This window comes from Zerene cesonia, chromosome Z (genome assembly GCF_012273895.1).
Source record: "Zerene cesonia ecotype Mississippi chromosome Z, Zerene_cesonia_1.1, whole genome shotgun sequence".
NCBI lineage: Eukaryota > Metazoa > Arthropoda > Insecta > Lepidoptera > Pieridae > Zerene > Zerene cesonia.
Window position 1 is genome coordinate 4,517,607 of NC_052122.1, and position 18,342 is coordinate 4,535,948.

At 38.6% G+C, this 18,342-nt stretch overlaps 1 protein-coding gene across 11 annotated transcripts in view; it reads right to left on the bottom strand.

The window, feature by feature from the left end:
• Positions 1 to 18,342, bottom strand: part of LOC119835875 (F-actin-monooxygenase Mical) — a 39,381-nt gene that overhangs the window by 3,995 nt on the left and 17,044 nt on the right. For 2 of the 11 annotated variants that reach the window (XM_038360937.1, XM_038360939.1), the window contains exons 7-26: positions 17,686 to 17,856; positions 16,804 to 17,001; positions 15,693 to 15,897; positions 15,339 to 15,515; positions 14,587 to 14,781; positions 13,947 to 14,083; positions 13,612 to 13,681; positions 12,228 to 13,468; positions 11,391 to 11,660; positions 11,034 to 11,165; positions 10,870 to 10,950; positions 10,315 to 10,475; positions 9,803 to 10,033; positions 9,266 to 9,420; positions 8,567 to 8,673; positions 4,745 to 6,925; positions 4,373 to 4,402; positions 3,066 to 3,177; positions 1,955 to 2,140; positions 555 to 639 (exon numbers count right to left, since the gene is read on the bottom strand). In XM_038360937.1, coding sequence (XP_038216865.1) covers positions 555 to 639; positions 1,955 to 2,140; positions 3,066 to 3,177; positions 4,373 to 4,402; positions 4,745 to 6,925; positions 8,567 to 8,673; positions 9,266 to 9,420; positions 9,803 to 10,033; positions 10,315 to 10,475; positions 10,870 to 10,950; positions 11,034 to 11,165; positions 11,391 to 11,660; positions 12,228 to 13,468; positions 13,612 to 13,681; positions 13,947 to 14,083; positions 14,587 to 14,781; positions 15,339 to 15,515; positions 15,693 to 15,897; positions 16,804 to 17,001; positions 17,686 to 17,856 — 6,125 coding nt within the window. The remainder of the gene's footprint in view (positions 1 to 554; positions 640 to 1,954; positions 2,141 to 3,065; positions 3,178 to 4,372; positions 4,403 to 4,744; positions 6,926 to 8,566; positions 8,674 to 9,265; positions 9,421 to 9,802; positions 10,034 to 10,314; positions 10,476 to 10,869; positions 10,951 to 11,033; positions 11,166 to 11,390; positions 11,661 to 12,227; positions 13,469 to 13,611; positions 13,682 to 13,946; positions 14,084 to 14,586; positions 14,782 to 15,338; positions 15,516 to 15,692; positions 15,898 to 16,803; positions 17,002 to 17,685; positions 17,857 to 18,342) is intronic. The other 9 variants (XM_038360948.1, XM_038360941.1, XM_038360940.1 and 6 more) reach the window with 9 other exon arrangements.

Below are 18,342 nucleotides of genomic sequence, written 5' to 3' on the forward strand. Positions count from 1 at the left end.
CTGTATGTTTGTTTGTAACCTACCCATTTATACTCAATTTTAACCGACTTCAATGCAACATTATCATGTGTTTATCTTATTATTTTGATAGAGATTGTCGAGATTTAAAAAAAAACTCACAAATTCTGTGCAAGTTGAAGATAATTAAGTTGTATCTATCATTAAAGCATGTTTTTTTTGAGTAGTTGAATAGATGTTATTATTCATATGAACCGTCCTGTTGAATTACTCTATACATTTAAAAAACCCCATCCCTATCATAATCCTTTGCGTAGTTTGAGTTAAAGATGTAATAAGCATACATACATACAGGGACAGACGCGACTTTGATCTGTAGTGACAACTGTGAGATATCCTACTTGTATTATATAATGCGAAAGTTTGTAAGGATGTGTGTGTTTGTTGTTCTTTCACGCAAAAACTACTGAACAAATTGCAATGAAATTTGGTACGTCGACAGGTGGACAACTGGAATAACATATAGGCAACTTTCCTACAAATATTCCTACCGACTTGCCGCGGCTAGTATATAAATATAATTTAACAACATTCACCTATCAGCCGCCATCAACGCTTGGTGTGCTTCCCTCTGCGCCGACACCTGCACTATCTCCGCTACAGTCGCCGCTTGCTGCTCCGCTGGAATCGGCAAACAAATATGTTTAATATATAATATATTATAATTATTGCTTGATGGAGTTGCATTTCGATTTCGATTCAAAAATTCTCGTACTGATCTGAACGTTAGAATTTTTTAAATCATTATTCCCATAATTCAGTATAATAATAGTTTCAATATTCTGTGATGTTTTCTCAGATTTAAACAAAAAAAAAGGTACCTATCCTTTTGGATGACATCTTTAAAAAGAATTGAATAATTATTTATCAATATGTAAATTAAATCAAAACCAATGTTACTAGACACGACAATATGATAAAACAAATTATTTCAACACGTTGGATCTATATTAGACAGGTAAATATTAAAATAGTATAAAAACAGTAAATTATTAACCAGAACTTGCTTGAAAAATATATCAATAATAATGTGACAATGAAGCATAACAATGTTAGTGTTTGAAATGATATTCTGAAATTTTTAACATGACGTTAAATAAAAAAAGCAAACACTTACTTACCTTTGTATTTTAAATAGAGTAAGTAAGAACGAATACTTAAAAGAGGTTATATTTGAGCCAGAAAGTTTGACAAGACGTCCGATTTCAGTAATATAAATTTTACTGTTCTAGAAAAATCTAAACATTTTCATCCTTTTTTTGCATTTTGGAGTATATACAGACAAAGACGCAGGACAAATATATAGAATGGCAGCGAATGGGATTAGTTTGAGGGACAGACTACTTCTTGTTACTAAAATGAAACACAAATTGAGGGAAAATAAACCTCAACATAAAGTTCTGCCTAAAAAGATTCTTGTAAGGGATCCTTACGGGTTAGGCGACACTAAAACGCTAGGGGAAAGACACTCTACGTGTAACATCCACGTTAAGTCGCTATAACTACAGATCTTTTGTAGTATAAGGAGATAGGGGAGAATTATATAGTACTTCCGTATAATATATACAATAAAATAATTTTAATAGTATACATGAGATCGAAGAAACTAGAATATCTTACACCTTGGAGCAAAAAAGATATATCCAACCTACTAATGGGCTTCATACACCCCTTTGTTTAACGCTAGTTACACGAGAAGTTTTATTTAAGAACCTATACAGTCTACCTTTATTCACCTTATACCCCGGAGCAGACACAAAAGACTACCACGCGATGCTACCTTCACATATAAGCATGTGATATTACAAAATTTAAAAAGGGTCACGGGAGGCCGAGAATTCCGGCGTTGCTACGGTACCCAGACACGCGGGTTCAAAACCCGCTTCGTGATACATTTATTGTATTCTTTAGGAATGTCCCAAGCGTGGTGCCTCACCGGAGAGCGGGCGCGCGAGGCGGCGCTCGAGGCGCGCGAGGCGGCGCGCGGCCGGCTCGTCCGCCTCGCCGCGCGCGCGCCGCTGCGCCACCAGCCGCGCCCACCGCGCCTCGAACCATAGCTGCATCGCGTCGCGCTCCGCAGCCCCAGCCGCCCCCGCCGCCCCCGCCACCCCCGCCGGCCCCGCTGCACCGTGCGTACCGTATGGATGCTGCGCCCACCGACCCGCCCACCGCGCCGTCGGTGGCGGCGCGGGTGCTTCGCGGTTAGCGGTTGAGGTAAAGTGAATGCTCCAATCGTGTTAGTGTTTCGGGTCACGGTCCAACAGACCAGTGCCGATAGACAAGTTGTTGAATATACGTGTATTGAAAGGTTGTATACGTCAGGATGGATACTACTCAACACGCAAAAATGACACTTAAAATGGCTCGACGAATCAAATTGCAGTTAAGTTTAGTTTAGTTAAGTTGGTAGTCCACTATGGTAGTCCGAAATATGGCATGGCACGGTAATACTATCTAGCAGGTGATGTGTTTTCATACAAACGGAATAAATGCGGTCCTTTTTTAAGTTAAACCTACGCGCCTGGAGCTCAGCGTGCATTCATTATGCAGCAGCCGCAATGAAGCTTTTTTTTATACCTTAATACATATAAAGACTTTCGTGCGTCTCAGACGAGGCACAATTCCGTTTCGATCGCAAAATAACAAAACTGATTACATTAAAAAAGGTTTTATAAGTACCTAAATAGGCATATTTTTACTTGTATTGCAGATAAATAAAACCCGGTAATAGGACATAAACAGATTCAATGACTTGAGGAATGCGATGGGAATATTATACAAACTTCCAACCCTGTATTGCACACCACATTCAATTTCTGACGATCTTCTCAATCTTTTATCTAATACTAATGATTCACTTTACCTCTTGATACAAATTAACATAAAATAAAATGCGGTTAATACTTTTTTTAAGAGATGTAAGCAAATAAATTAAAACAATGAATCGAATTATGAATTGCTTTAAAAATGAATGTATGACATGGCACATAGGGTTACAATAATTTGATATAGCATGCATATGCACATAGCATGTTAGGTTCCATTACCTGAAGGCCTCGCAGGCGACCTAGACTCGCATGGAGGACTGTAGCAGACCGGCGGCGGGGGCACTGGAGGGGCCTCTAACGCTCCCATAGATGTGTGAGCATCGCGACGCTGCTACAACCGAAAGAGAATATTTTAATATGCCGACAAAAAAGAAAACAGCTTTTTAGTTGTCTAACCTCATGAGAACATGATCATCGTCATTGGGCCAATGTTAACGAAAAATGATAATAGATTTAATGGTTCATGAATTGTAATTTATCTTTTTATCAAATTATATAGAAATTTTGACCATTGTAGTAAGAGAAATTTAGACCCACCTTCTCATGAGGGTTAACATGTTTTTTTGTTGGTTTTAATATCGCTTGCTGGTTTTTATACATTTATGTATACAGTAGAATATTGTTTTATGCGTAAGTATCTAAAAATAACTTCTTCTGTGAATAGAAGTGATTTATAGACGATCTTTATTTCCTTTTTATATTGTACACAATCGGAACAAGAAAGAATCGACGTAAAACAACTATCCTCTGTATATTTGAAGCCAATCATGCAATTTACTGTGGCGTATAAGTACGAGCTAATATATATAATATAGGTACGTAGCCAATGACGTGCATTAGATTTAGACCAATATCCAATGTGGATTGGATTGCAACAAGACAAGACATTAGCAAGCCATATCGGGAGCGCTTTAAAATAAACATATATTTACGATATACTTTTCATGTTCGGTTTCATGATGTTTTGTATGCCATAATAATATAAAGCTCAATTAGTTTACGGTTTGACGAAAAGTATATTAGTGGGTAACTTACTTTTAAAAGATAAATATAGAGACAATATAAATCGTCCATTTGGAGCAAAATACCTAAATGATACATTGCATTTAAAGGTGTTATAAAATTTTTGATAATTTTCTTCAAAACAGTTTATGCATAATAATAATACCAATATGTTAAAGTAATGTCTGTAAGTTTGTCTATTTCTTTCTTAAGGGTTTATATCATATTATTACAGCATGCACTCTCCCAACATTATGCAGCATAACATAAATTTTAGCAAGTCAATCTTGTTTTTTCAGCTCAAAAAAAATACAGTTTCAAAATGTTTCCGATTCCAGGGGCAGGATCAAAGTCGAACACCTTTAAAAATAGTATCATTTAAAAACAAGGAATCGCAATACAATGAAGCGAGGCGGCTGTGTGACTGAGCGAGACAAGACAACGTACAATTAGCGGATGGTTGGTGCGAAAGAGATGAACACAGCATGCGACTCACGATACTGTATTTGATATGCTTTGCTTACGTGCGTCGTCAGGTCCGGCTCCGATACACACTGAAAATTCAACTAGTGTTAGTCTACCTGTGTCCTCTCGTGTTCGTTTTCAAATCGTGCCAAAAAATCCCCTAAAATACCCCAATTTCAATGCCAAAAGTAGGACACCTTCGTTATTCTTTTTACAACCATCTCCAACTTTATACTATGTTAACATTAAATTAATTCGTATTCTATGTATTTACAGACTATTAACATTATTCGGATCGCAATGAATCGATTAGCATTAAATATTTTTATGGATATTTTAATAATGCGTGTTTGCGATTAATGGTATGGTCTTGTGCACGTTAATTTTATTCGTTTTCATACAAGGAACATCATAATAATGTAAAAAATTACCTTATGCCGAGGTCCCAGGCGTTTATTGAAATAGTTGGATATACTCTTCATGAAACCCTTGGGCCTTCTCTGTCTCGTTAATTCTGGATCAGAAAAAGAAGACTGAACGGATAGGGACATAAGTGGCGGAGCTGGTCTCGGGGGCACTTCGGGGTAAATAGGAGGTGGGGGCGGTGGGGGTGGGGCGCATAGTACTGGCGAGGGCGGGGCCATGACAGGCGGGGGTGGCACCGGTGGTGGGATACAACTTGACGGCGAAATCCTATTCCGTCGTGTAGACTTCCTGCAAACTTTGGGCGCACCGAGCCTCTCCAGCACCAGTCTTCTCACCACCTCAGTCTGTTCTTCTCTTTCCCGCTTTAACTCTTGCACCTTATCTACTTTGACAGCGTCTACGGGAGGAGTCTCGGGAGACAATCGACTAGAGCTGAAATTACCGGAAAGGGACCAATTCATACTTTGCGTTGGCGAACTTGTAACGTGCACGTTCGATCTACTGAAGGTCTCGCTCGCAGACCGACAAATAGCCGGCGAATACGTCCTTAAGTTTGGTGCTAAAGCTATTTTTCTTGGAGTATTTACTATTTTGATACTGTATCCTTTTTCGGATGCTAACGGAGGCGAAATGTCATCTTTAGAATCTTCATTACTCTTATCGATAGGTACATTTTTATCAGCGTCTATACTAACTAACGGAGGCGATATATCTGATAGGCTCACGGAGCCAATTTTGGATTGTACCACATTCATTCCGTCGTTTATACTTATACTACTATCTTCGATATCTTTGCTTATGTTATTAGACATACTGCTAGAATTTTCTATATAGTCTGCCTTCTGGCCATTCTCACTCGTATTTGAAGTAGACGGAAGTTTCGATACAACTTCTATGTCATTCAATATACTCTCCGATTTCGAATCAGGGCTGTCGATAAATTCTAATGTTTCGGATAAATTTGACGTGATCTTGTCTAACGTGTCATTAGGATCGGATTTCATAGTTGTGTCGGAAAAAGCTCTTTCTATGAAATTAATTGATCGATCTTTACTCGTGGAATACGGTTCATAATCATCATCTACTAATTCCATGTAACCTTCGTTACGAGGTGTAGTTGGAGCCGCAATAGAAAGATCTTGGTCGCCCTCATCGGCGAATTCGAAGTGTTCAGGTGCATTGGAATAAACAACTTCTGGGGGACTATTTCTGCCACATACATGTGTAGCTATGGCTGCAATGTTCTTCGCGTCGTGGATCAACTTCGGACCACTCAATGTTCTTGGATTTTTATTTCTCTTCTTATCTGTGTTTTCATCCATGCCGCAGTCATCTAACACGGCACTTTCTGCCGCCCAGTCCGATAGTTCCGTTTCAGTTAGCGCTAAAGTGGTCGCGTCTTTACATGACTCAGAAGATTCCGACTCGGCTGCTACAACAGTAGTGCCCGTCGCGGTGGCGGTTCCCGATATTTTTTCATCTACGTCATCAATTTCATTATTGGCTAAAATTAAGCTATCTAACTGTATTAACTCTCCACCTTCATCGTGAACTTCCACTCTTGGCACCGATTGGTTGGGCAGAGTTTCTGTATGAGATGAGTCATCTGATAAGGAGTCCGTTTCTAAGTCCGGTTGTTTATCATCTTCTTTGATGGGCGTCCTCCAATCATTGTTACATAGGGGGGAGTCACCTTTCGTAAGTAAATCTACGGGGACATCGTTGCATAAGTTTTTAATGATGTCTGGGATGTCCGGTTGAGGTTTCTTTTCGTCAAGCGTAAACTGGAAAGAAAGATATGGTGAAGCTGTTTGTGGCGTGGGCGTGGTGGCTGGGTGTAACATTTTCTGGAATTCTGTAATATTAGATCTGAAAGCTTCTAATTTGGTATCTAACTGGGAAGTGGAGTCTGACTTTCTGACTGCTGGGGGCGAGGGTTCACCGAGTAGGTACTTCCTTTTAAGCTCTAGTGCTCGTTTGGTAGCTAGGCCACCAGCTGACTTGGTTCTGCTTAGGGGATAGTCTTGAGGAGGGGGCGGGGCCGGAGGCGGTGCCTCCGTAACCAGTATAGCGGGGGGCGAAGGCACGGGTGCACTTTCCTCGCGAGCAAATTCACTATCAGTGGACACTTCAGTTGCTGACGACACTTCCTCATCACTCGACTCACTCTCCTCATCAGACTCGATCTAAAGTAAGGAATTAGACAAACGATTAATAATGGTTACCGCAAATTGGAACACAAATACACTATCTAAAAGATTGTATAAATTACTTCTCTTTTAAACCATGTTCAATGTACTTAAAAGAAAACAAAACCAATCTCAAGGCAACCTCAATCTCTAGTTTCATACTTACTTCAAGTGTATTCCACTTAAAAGATATCTATTTTATTTATCAAAGTGACATAAAAATAAATAATTACATTAAAACATTTGTTACAAAGCAGTAACAAATCGACAATATACCTTATATCTATGTAAATAAAGCATTAATTATAACAACGCATACATTAGGAAGGTGCGTTATAATGTCCACACTAACTTACCATTGTAAACCTATAATGTGTATAAAAAAATAATACATAATATATTACAGCGTCAAATGTTTGCAATAAGCAGGCAGATGTATCGTTAAATTTCAGTACACATTGAATACAGTATGCAATGCGGTTTTAAGCAAATTATGATGATAACACTGGGTTGTAAGCTTTTTGCATTAATATGCAATGTGATGCAAAGTTCATGGCAAATATGGTATGGTAATACAAAAAACTAAATTTTAAGAAATTTTTAATGGTTCAAATATATTTTTTTGTGTCAACTTGATTGCATCTCAATTATGTAAGTATTTAAGGTTACTAAATATTATTTTATCGTTGTATTAAAACAGGACATACGAAAATTTTACACAATTTAAGGAATAATTAAAAGAAAGTAAATGAAATATGTAAATTGTATTGATATTATCAAAATAATTAAAAAAAACATACATCTTTATTCATAAGTGAATTAAGGCAATAATGAAGAATGATTGATACTGTGATTTCTCTATTTCTACCTACACGCTTCATCATCATCATTAACTCGAATCTGTTCCTACTGCAGGGACAAATTGCCCCTATGGATCTGCCTATATAATTATTTAACCTACAAGCTGGCATGATATAAAACAACATAAACAAACAGTAAGTTAGTGTGGGTTCACTCACGGGCCTCACTCCGTCGCCTCAAGTTAATTCTATTTAACTCATGCTATGACAGTGAATTGATATTTTTTTTTATTAAATCTGACATGAGTATCGATGGTTCAATATACAAAGCGTTACTCTGACGTACATTAGCGGACCTTTCTTTTTTATAAGATGAAATATATGTACTAAAGAACACTTTCAGTTACAATACACTTTTTCTCACACCTCACTAAAAGTGTTTAAGTGAATAATATTGTAAAACAAAATTTCAGTTTAAACTTTCTAAACTACTAAAAAAACCAAACAAATTAAATTTATTATAATTAAAAACAATCCTGCATATAACATATATCATCTCCAGACAAAATATAATATACGAAATACATCACCTACAATATAACCCACCCCCCCTCCCAACATCTAACCAAACAGAAAAAAGCCCCTATACAGCGAAAGGTCCGCTACGCGTGTACACTCAGGTACAGTCAGGCTTAATTAGGCACAATCAGTTGCGATTAGGCCCAATCGGACTCAATTAGGCTGAATAAGGCGCAGTTGGACGGTCGTAGTGAGGCGACGGGCGGCAACACGCACCCCCCTACCTATCCCGCGGCTAGCAGACGCAGCAGCCCTGTACCTCGCTGCTGTCGGACGGCGGCGGCGCATGCGCGGGCACCTCGCGGCGGCGGGCCTCACGCGCCTCGCGCATGCGCGAACACGACTCCCCGCCGGACGACTCGGCGCCTGCGCACAATTATCGTGATCAATAGATGGTTATTTTGATAGAACTATGCCTATTTTTAAGAGGCCGTGCAGCATATATATTACTCATTTTAATAATTTGGACATCGTTTGTGAGACAAGAAGAAATTGAATATTATTTTTAACCGACTTACAAAAACGTACAGGAAGAAGAGAACCTCCTCCTCCAACCAACATAGAAATGTTGGTCTGTATACATTTTTTTTTTGTGTGTGTGTTGTGACTGCAGATTTTGAACCGAACCGAAACCAGCAATTGTAAACCGATTTGAGAAATTTTTATCTAGTTCAAAAGAGTATACTCCGGAGGGATCCCATTATTGAGGAAAAACCAACTAATTCATAGCGAAGTAAAATCATAGATTTAAATTAATTTTGACCCATTTTCCGGTTTGCGAATAAGCTAAAGTTTTATTGTACTTATTGTTTCAATAGATAGAAATATGCTTCCAACAACAACACTCCATGTGTTCATCATTGTGTGATTCACCTATGTGTTTATCACAGTGTAAAACATCATTGGAAACGTCACATCTCGTTACAATTCCTCAAACACAGTCAGTATAATGACCTACCATCATCCGAATAATCGTCATATCCGAAGGAATCATCGGAGAAGTAAATGTTAGAGTGCGCGGGAGGTGGTGCCACCGCCTGCTCGCCGGAACGCTCTGCCTCAGCTTCACTCTCTACGTCCACGTACTCGTCCGTGCTTGAATCGTCGTCGTCACTGTTATAAAAGTATTGTATAAGTTAGGTTTATTCCATTAAATATCACACATGTAACTATCAGTCTAGATATAAAATTATTTAATGTCAGTTTCAAACATTACGAGCAAATACTCATACAAAATCATACTAATATTATAAATGTGAAAGTTTGTTTGTTTGGACGTTTATCCGTCAATCACGCTGAAACTACTTAACGGATTTTGACGAAATTTGGTATACAGATGAGCTGACTTGCGTGTTAAGATACTTTTCATCCCGATTAAATGCTCCCTTGGGATATAATAGGCATCTTGTGAGACGAAGCCGGGACGAGCGTCAAGTAGTATACATGATTGCATATTATTTTCTAGCGAAGTATTTACTGCTAATTCCCCACTCACCTCAATCCACCCGCTCCAGAAGTTTCCGAAGCTAGGAAATTCCTGTCCGTCCACTCGTCCTCGTCGATCTCTCTCGCGCCATCGGACAGCTCTATGCTGATTCTCTCCGGCGTGGAAGCCGCGTATTTATACTCGTTTCTAGCGGCCCCAGCGGTACCCGCTTCAGGCACATCCACTCCGGAGTGACGGAGGCACACTAGACGTGTCCCGTAGCGTTCCATAGTGTAACTCCTGAGGAATGAGTAATTTCTTATTATTCCCGTGTTCCATACATATTTACGAATAAGTTGCCACGTCAATTGATAATTTACTAACATTAATGTATCCATGCTTTTTTTATGTCATCATCATCATTGGAGCTGGTAGGTCGTCTGGGTAAGCGCTACCACCGCCCATGAACTTTTGGAGAGGCGTATGTTCAGATATTACGCCTCTTCAAATAGAATGAAATTATCTAAATATTTTCAATAAATAAATATAACCAAACCTACAAAGTGCGGCTCTGTACTCACCCGGGGCGCAGCACCGCCTTGCAGACGGCGCAGCGGAAGCACGCGCGGTGCAGGTGCAGGCCGTCCGCCGTCACGCCCTCCGCGGCGAACACGCGCGTCCCGCACGCGGTGCACTGCTTGCCCGCCGACGTCGGCCCGCGCCACACCTTCTTCTCCTTCAGCTGGACCAGCAGAAGGTAATCGAAATGCATTTCATTTATTAACTAGCTGTGCAACGCTTTATACCTACTGTTATATAGTCTAAAGCCTTCCCCAATAAATGGGCACTAAGCACTGAAAGAATATTTCAAATAGCACCGGTAGTTCTTAAGATTAGCGCTTTCAACCAAAAAGAGTGTATGAAAAGAGAGGAGATGTAACCCACATTACAACTGAGAGGGTTGTTAATAAACTTGACTTGTTAGCTGGTGAGCAGTGCCGCACGCCGTTATGTAAGTAATTCTTCTAATTGTATGATGGCGAAATTATCGTGATTATATTGCACAAAGATATTTGTCAAAGAGACAAGAAATAGTTAGGTTTATAGACCTTTAAAAATAAAATCCAAAAGCTTATACTTACTTCCTTTTTTGCCAACTGCGATTTAGTAGGAGTAGGGTCGGCCTTTTTAACAAATTTTGTTGCTAAATTAGCCACCTAAAAGTCATAATTATTACAATTAAATATACATTCAGTAATACAAAAATTTAATCACAGTTAAAAATATAATTTGAGTATACTTTTTTCGTCCCAGGCATGGGTCTCCCAGAGTCATTCAATTGTAGGTCGATTTTATGAATAGTTTCATCGATTTCTCCCCACTTCTCATCGTTTGAATCTCCCTCTTTGAGCTTTCTTTGTCTGCCTAAAAACTGTACAAAAAAAAGGATTATCTACATGTTTATTAAAAAAAATATTGTTAATATATAAAGCTTTAGGAAAAATGTTCATTAGATATTTTATAGGGCAGTAAAAATATTATGAATTTCAATGCAGAATGAAATCCCATAAAAATTTGAATTTGAATAAAATTTAAATGTTTACTTCCGCCTTTAATATAAAGCTCATTACTCCTACTAATAACCACCAATAAATACCTGTTCCCTATCCCACTTCGGCACCTTCTCCGCGGTTTTCGGTTCGGGCCTGCCCAATCTATTTTCAGTTATCTTTCTTTCAATTTCCTTCACGTTCCAGTCCTCTCTATTGATCTTGCCGACAGATCTCATGAGGTCTTTTGGTTTCGAAGCCTTGGGTAATGGGGTAGTTGCTATGTTGCTCGTACTGGACAATTCTGCAGCCAGTTTAGCAACCCTTACGCCGCCACCTATCATCCTAGACTTTCCGCCGACCAACTTGCCTTCCTCCTGAAAAGTTAGTTATGATGTAGATATGGGTAAGTTGGTGTAATGAAACTGCTTATTTCGTGGCTTCCAAATTATTAATATATTTAATGATATCTATGTACACATTTAAAAATACGAGCGTGTAACCATTTAGTAAAAATTTTGTTCTTTTCCAAATTAAGCAGGTTCATTACCAATTAATTTATTATTGTTAAAACAGATAAATAACACAACGGCAAAAGGGGGAAATTTAAATATTTAATTAAGGCAAGGGGAACGCAGTATAAAAGACAACATCGATAAAACTATATTAAAAACAGTTAGTTAAAAACGTGAGTGACATTCGTATCCGTTCAATACATGCACTACACTTTCAATTTTTTTTAAAAAGAAACAAGAACGTCATCGTGCAAAAAGAACGAAGGTAAAGTAAAGTAAAGGTTTGAGTTTAAAGTGCACAGCACACGTCATAAAGGGTGTTGGTATATTAAACAGATTCTGAACTCTTATTGGGTAGAATATTTACATCCTGTATATGTTCCCAAGTGTATATCGTTAGTCCATGCAACACGCACACACGAATCTCACATAGTGCTGCAGTTGCTTCTCGAGTTTTTTAACACGTTCGTCGAATTGCGGCGCACTCGCCCTATATTGCTGTAGACCGTAATCATTCTCCAAGTCTGTGGACGGCGTAAAGTTCAAACGCGGTTCCACTGCTAACATTTGAAGACTTTTCTCGAATCGTTGCTTCATTATCTCTCGCGCCGCTTTCCTTTTACCTCCGCCCTTATGTCGCTTCGCTTCTTCCTTCTTCTTCTCCATCATGTCCGATACTCGCTGCATTCTGAAGGCTAATTCACCCGAGTTTCGCCGCTGTGACGTCACAGACTCGGGGACTTGGCGAGGTTTGTTACCTACAATTAGTTCTGCAACCTTCTGTCTACGCAACGCCATTTCCGGATTCCCGATAGATTCGACCCGTTTGGAAGCGTCGTAAGTTTGTGTATCTTGTCTCTTCCCTTCGATAATGTCAGCCATTTGTTGCCAGCGTAAAACTCTTTCTGGTGTTTCTTTAGCTTCAGAGCGCACGTGACGAGTGAGTGGGCTGGATGCTTGTCTCTTTTTGCGTCCCTCGAATAAATTTGTAATTTCCTTTATGTTATATCCCGTTTCAGTTGATCCTATAGAGTTAGATCGACCGCACTGCAACATCGAGTCTGAATTTTTACGGCGCGTCATGATCTCGGACAATCTCCTTGGTTCCATCTCTGGTGATTCCGCGGAACGAGATCGAGTAAGCATCTTTTCATGCTTAATCGCATCTCTTTTAGGTGAAGCCTTACTGGCAATCAACGTATCATCTGTGTCAGGGGATTCGTTTTGGAACACGGACGAAAAGTCTGGCACCCTGATAGTGCTGGGATCGAGTCCTTTGAGTTTGCGTGTTGGTTTTTTTGCCGAAGATTGTTCATTTATGAAGTATCGTTCAACGTGAGTTACCTTTGGCGTTTCCTTGACTCTTATTTTAGAACTGCCTTGAAGCAATTCAGATAACGATTCCCTAACCAGAGTGGGGTCTGGAGAGTCGTCTGGGTCCAGCAGGGCCAATATTTGATCTTGCAGTTCTTTTTGTTTGTCTACGTTATGTTCCATATCCGAAATGGCGTCGTGGCCTTCGATTAGTCGAGCTAATTGTGTGATATCGTTAAGGTCTAACTTCCCAATCTGTTTCCTAATATACTCAGCCGGATCGTTACTTACTTGGGGCGAGCGCACGGTGCGTCGTTTCCTTTTTGTCGAGTGCGATTTGTCCGTGTCAGCGGCATCTGAAATTTTAATTGAAACAATTATATTCACAATGTCAATTAAAGCTTAAAAAAAAAAACTGTGCAAACAAAAACTTTCATTTTCTCTATTTAGATTTTAAAAGTTGCGGTAAAATCTATGTGTAATGAGTTGCTATACTTACACGAATAAGCAGATATCGACTGCTCAGCTGTGTTTCGTATGCTTTTATCCTTCTGTTGGCTTTGTTTTATCTAAAAATTGTTATAATATAAATGTATTATTAAAATGAAAGATTAAAAATCTGATAGTAACGATTAATTTGCAATTTTCATACAAATAAGTTGATACAATTTCTTAAAGAAGTCCCACGTCTTGTTTAGGGATATGGTGCCGAAATATTTGATATAAATTCAATAATCGATTATCTTCTTGAAAAGGTAAATAATCAGAATTCCCTTAACCTTAAACTGCGTTTAACTGTCTCGCATAAATTTTCTTTAAGCATTCAATCCATACCTGATCGAACATATTAGACTCATGGTGAATGTGCGGCACTTCGCCCTTAAACGCGTAGTAAACACGCGTCAAATACGAGCGTAGCTTTGCTTCCGGCACATCTCGTATCTGCTGGTTTGCCGAAAACGGTGGGATACCTGATGCACGTGTTAGAAAATATTTTAACAACTAATCATTTGATGAAAAATATAAATATCTTAAGTCAGGATAGCTGGAAGTAAATATTTGTTTTTTCTTAATTTTACACACCAAAAAATATACAAAACAGATATAATTCAAAAACATATTAATACTAATACAAAAATGCCAGCCTTATGGCTATTCGCCATCCCTAACAGCCAACTTTTAAATAGGTACCAGATATTGGTGCTTAATTGTAAATTAATTTTTAATTTTCATTTACTCATATTATTTTTATCGGAGTTCTAGAAATGTTAAACTATACAAATCTTTATAGAAACATTTTAAACTTTTTTGTTATAATGATCTGTCCAACATAATAAGTACTAGGCATGTGTCGAGAATGGAACAAAATACTCAGAATGTTCAAATTTTATTTTCCTAGTGTTACACACACAAACATATAAAAATGAAAATGAAATCCACATCATTTCAATTTACAACACACAAAAAATCTCACCAAACTCCTGCTGTAGCACGTGGTATATCGGCCATTCGGCGTCATCGCTCAACTGGTCGACCAACAAGTCGGCCAACAGGTCCGGCCTGTAGCGCTTCACAAGTTCATACAATGCGGCCGGTGAAGCCGCCGCTCGTATACCCGGCTCCTGGTACCCCACCCACGCGATGAGAGCCTCTTCGGACACCTCTGGGTCTGGGGGAAAATTAAAGTGAATGGGGATATCTATAATATTATAAGAGAACTAGCGTGCCAGCATGGTCCGGTTCGACCCGTAATAAAAAAGAAACCTCATGTATCGCAGTAAAAATTTAGTTTTCTACGATAGATAGAGTAGTTTTTCAGTTTCGTTTCATTCGAAAACAAATCCTTCCTCTGTGTTATATGTAAGTGTAGCAAAAAAGTACTATAAATAATATAAATAAATACAAGTATATATAAAAAAATATGTGTATATCAATAAAGTATGCAATAATAGCAGTGAGATGATGCTTAGTTTGTATTGCACAGTTTTTATTGTATATATTATTCATGTATGCTGAAATGTATATAAATTATATATTGCAATACATCTAAATATTAAATAAAACTTTACAAACATGATTCTTTTTTTTCTAAATACTTGTGTACGTTTTCACATCACTCTTTTCAATGCATTATCTACTAAATTTAGAAAAATCTACACATTTTTTTAACTTTTCTAAAAGTCACTTATTTCTAACAAATCTATCACGCAATAGAATTACACTTACCTCTACGCCGTTTCTTAGGCAGCGTAGCAGTATCCAAAGGCAGGGGGTCGTCCGAGTCATAGAAGGATGTAACTCTGTGCGGAGTGACAGCTGTTCTGTTGAGGTTGGGATACCTAGTGCCTGGATCTAGTGTGTACGCGCCGAAATCACGGTGCAAGTTCTCAGGTGTTGTTTGAGCTAGAAGAAAAGTTTGGAAAGTTAAGCAACTTGTAAGTCAAGCTGGAACATTTAACTATTGGCATTAGTTGATGCAAATAAGATACATAATTTCATTTAACTTCAACACCAGGTAAGCAGCTACTTCTTTGCCTGGTCTGACAAAAAAATGCAAAGAATATAAGAAAAAAATCATACCCAATAGCCGATAAATGCTTTCCCTCTCAGCGATAACTTGCAACGGATGAGGGTGAGGTGTTTGCCCCCAGGCCCTCACCGCCCACGCAGAGTCCAGGGCCGATAGGAAGCCCCTAGCACACCCTGACCCCGTTGGCCAGAATGGCTCCAGTAGACTGTCTCCAACTAGTTGGCAGAGGAGACGCCGACCTAGACGCTCGTATACCTGACGAAAAAAAATTTTACTGTTAACTGTTAAGTTAAGTTAAGTTAACTGCATTTTTTTATATTTCATTGAACCTTTTAACCGACTAACTAAAAAAATGGACAAATAGACATAAAATATAGGCAATAATTATTTGAATTCGGAATACTTCATTAAAAATGTTTTAGTAAGACTCTTTCCACTTTTTGTTTTTTTTTAACAATCCTAAGCCATTTTTTACCATTCCAACTAGGTAACACAGGTACAATATAAATTTATTTTCATATCTGGCCAACAAGCGAACTTTAATCTACGTTAATATTATAAAGAGGGAAACTTTTGTACTTTTGTATGTTTGTTACGTTTTCACAGGAAAACCGCTGGACCGATTTGAAAACTTCTTGCACCTTTCACCTTTCAAATTGGCTAGTTGAAACTCCACTGAGTGGCAGAGGCTATATAAGCCGGGGCGAACAGCTAGTCTATACTAATATTATAAAGCTGAAGTTTGTTTGGTTTAACGCGTTAATCTCAGTAACTACTGATCCTTATTGAAAAATTTTTTCCCTGTTAGATAGCTTATTTATTGAGGGAGGTTATAGGCTATATATGTACCACGGGTGAAGGGAGGCGAACCGCTAATCTAATTATGTATAACTCAAAGGTGACTGACTGACTGACATAGTGATCTATCAACGCAAAGTCCAAACCACTGGACGGATCGTGTTGAAATTTGTCATGCAGATAGATGTAGGCATCCACTAAGAAAGTATTCTGATAAATACTCCCCTCAAGTGGATAAAATAGGGGACGAAAATTTCTACCATGAATAATAAGACCGCACGGGCGAAGCTCCAGACAGCAGCTAGTATTACATATAGATCTTATCCGAATACACATCCATCGACAACCGACTCCACCACTCACAATGCTGGCGTTCTCGGCCGCGTACATGGAGGTGAAGTCGAACAGCGCCACGTCCGGCTCGCCGTAGTGGTTGAGCGCGAAGTCGCGCAGCGGCAGCCGGCCGTCGGTGGAGAAGCGGGCGGCTTCCTGCGCGTAACGCATCAGCGCGGCGCGGTTCACGTTCTCGACGCTCAGCAGACGAGACACTTCGGGATAGTCCTGGAAATATTTTTTCAAAACATTGACAAAAATGCGGAGGATCTAGGACTATGATTTTTTTTTTTAATGCGGAGGATCTAGAACTTTCTTTATGTTAGAGGGAGCCACCGAGCTGGCGGTTCAGCTGGTGGTAACGATCACGGCCGTGTATGCAGAGGCCTCTGCAATTGCGTGCCCCATTTCTATGAGATAGGAGATAGGGAAATGGTGGACCACAGGAAAAAAGGTATAGGGAAGTTAATAAAGGTAATGGGAAAGGTGAGAATAAGAATCGAAGCACAATGTCGATAATGTTTAGTAGAAAATTTATCTAAAACCTTAAGGACCGAAAGAATTACGTTGAAGTACTTGGTTTAATATGACATTGTATTTTGTTTTGAAACCACCAAAATTCAAACTCAAACCTTTTGCACTCATGTAAGTTTAAAGTATTTGAGAATAGTATTTTTTTAACTGCCACACATACGAAAGATCGCTTCTAATCGGCAAGAAACTCGAAACTCAACATTACTCTACCTATACCAATATTATAAAGAGGTGAATTATGTGAATTTGCGAGTTTCTGTCGTTATTTATTTTAATTTTTTATTATAGGGGAACCTCTGGAATTACTTGATCTACCGATTCTAGAAACCCCGACGAATCCGAGACGAGCGGCTAGTATGTATGAATAATAGAACTCACATTCAACAGCACTCCTTTGTCCAACAAACTGTGCTTCTTCGCAGTCATAACGAAATAATGCGTATCATCCTTGTAATACACAATATTCTCTAAATCTATGCCAGTCATTTTGTTCAGGTCTTTGAAGAATTTTTGGTTAAATATAAAAGCGACTCCGCTGATCTCGGGCACCTGTAACCAATTCAATATTGAATGCTCGAATCACATTTTTTAATGTTGTATACTTATTATCTACATTTTTTTGGGTAGCTATTTTATATACAATGAAGTTTTTAGAATCTTTATAATAAATGACGCCAAAAAGAAATCGAAATTAATAAAAAAAAACAATTCTAAAACAAATGTTACGATAGTTATTTGTTTATTAACGTAAAGTATTACATATAGAATATTTTGCTTTTAGAATAATACATTATACCGTGTATTATTCCTACCATTGATTTATTAACTAACTTTTGACCGCGGCTTCGCACGCGTTAAATTCGGAGTAGTTTAATAAATACATATAAACCTGACTCTTGAATCACTCTATCCATTAGAAAAGCTCGCATCAAAATCCGTTGCGTAGTTTCAAAGATTTAAGTATACAAAGGGACAGACAGCGTAGTGTTTCATATACAGACCTGTGAAAAAATATAGACTCAAACATATTTTTTA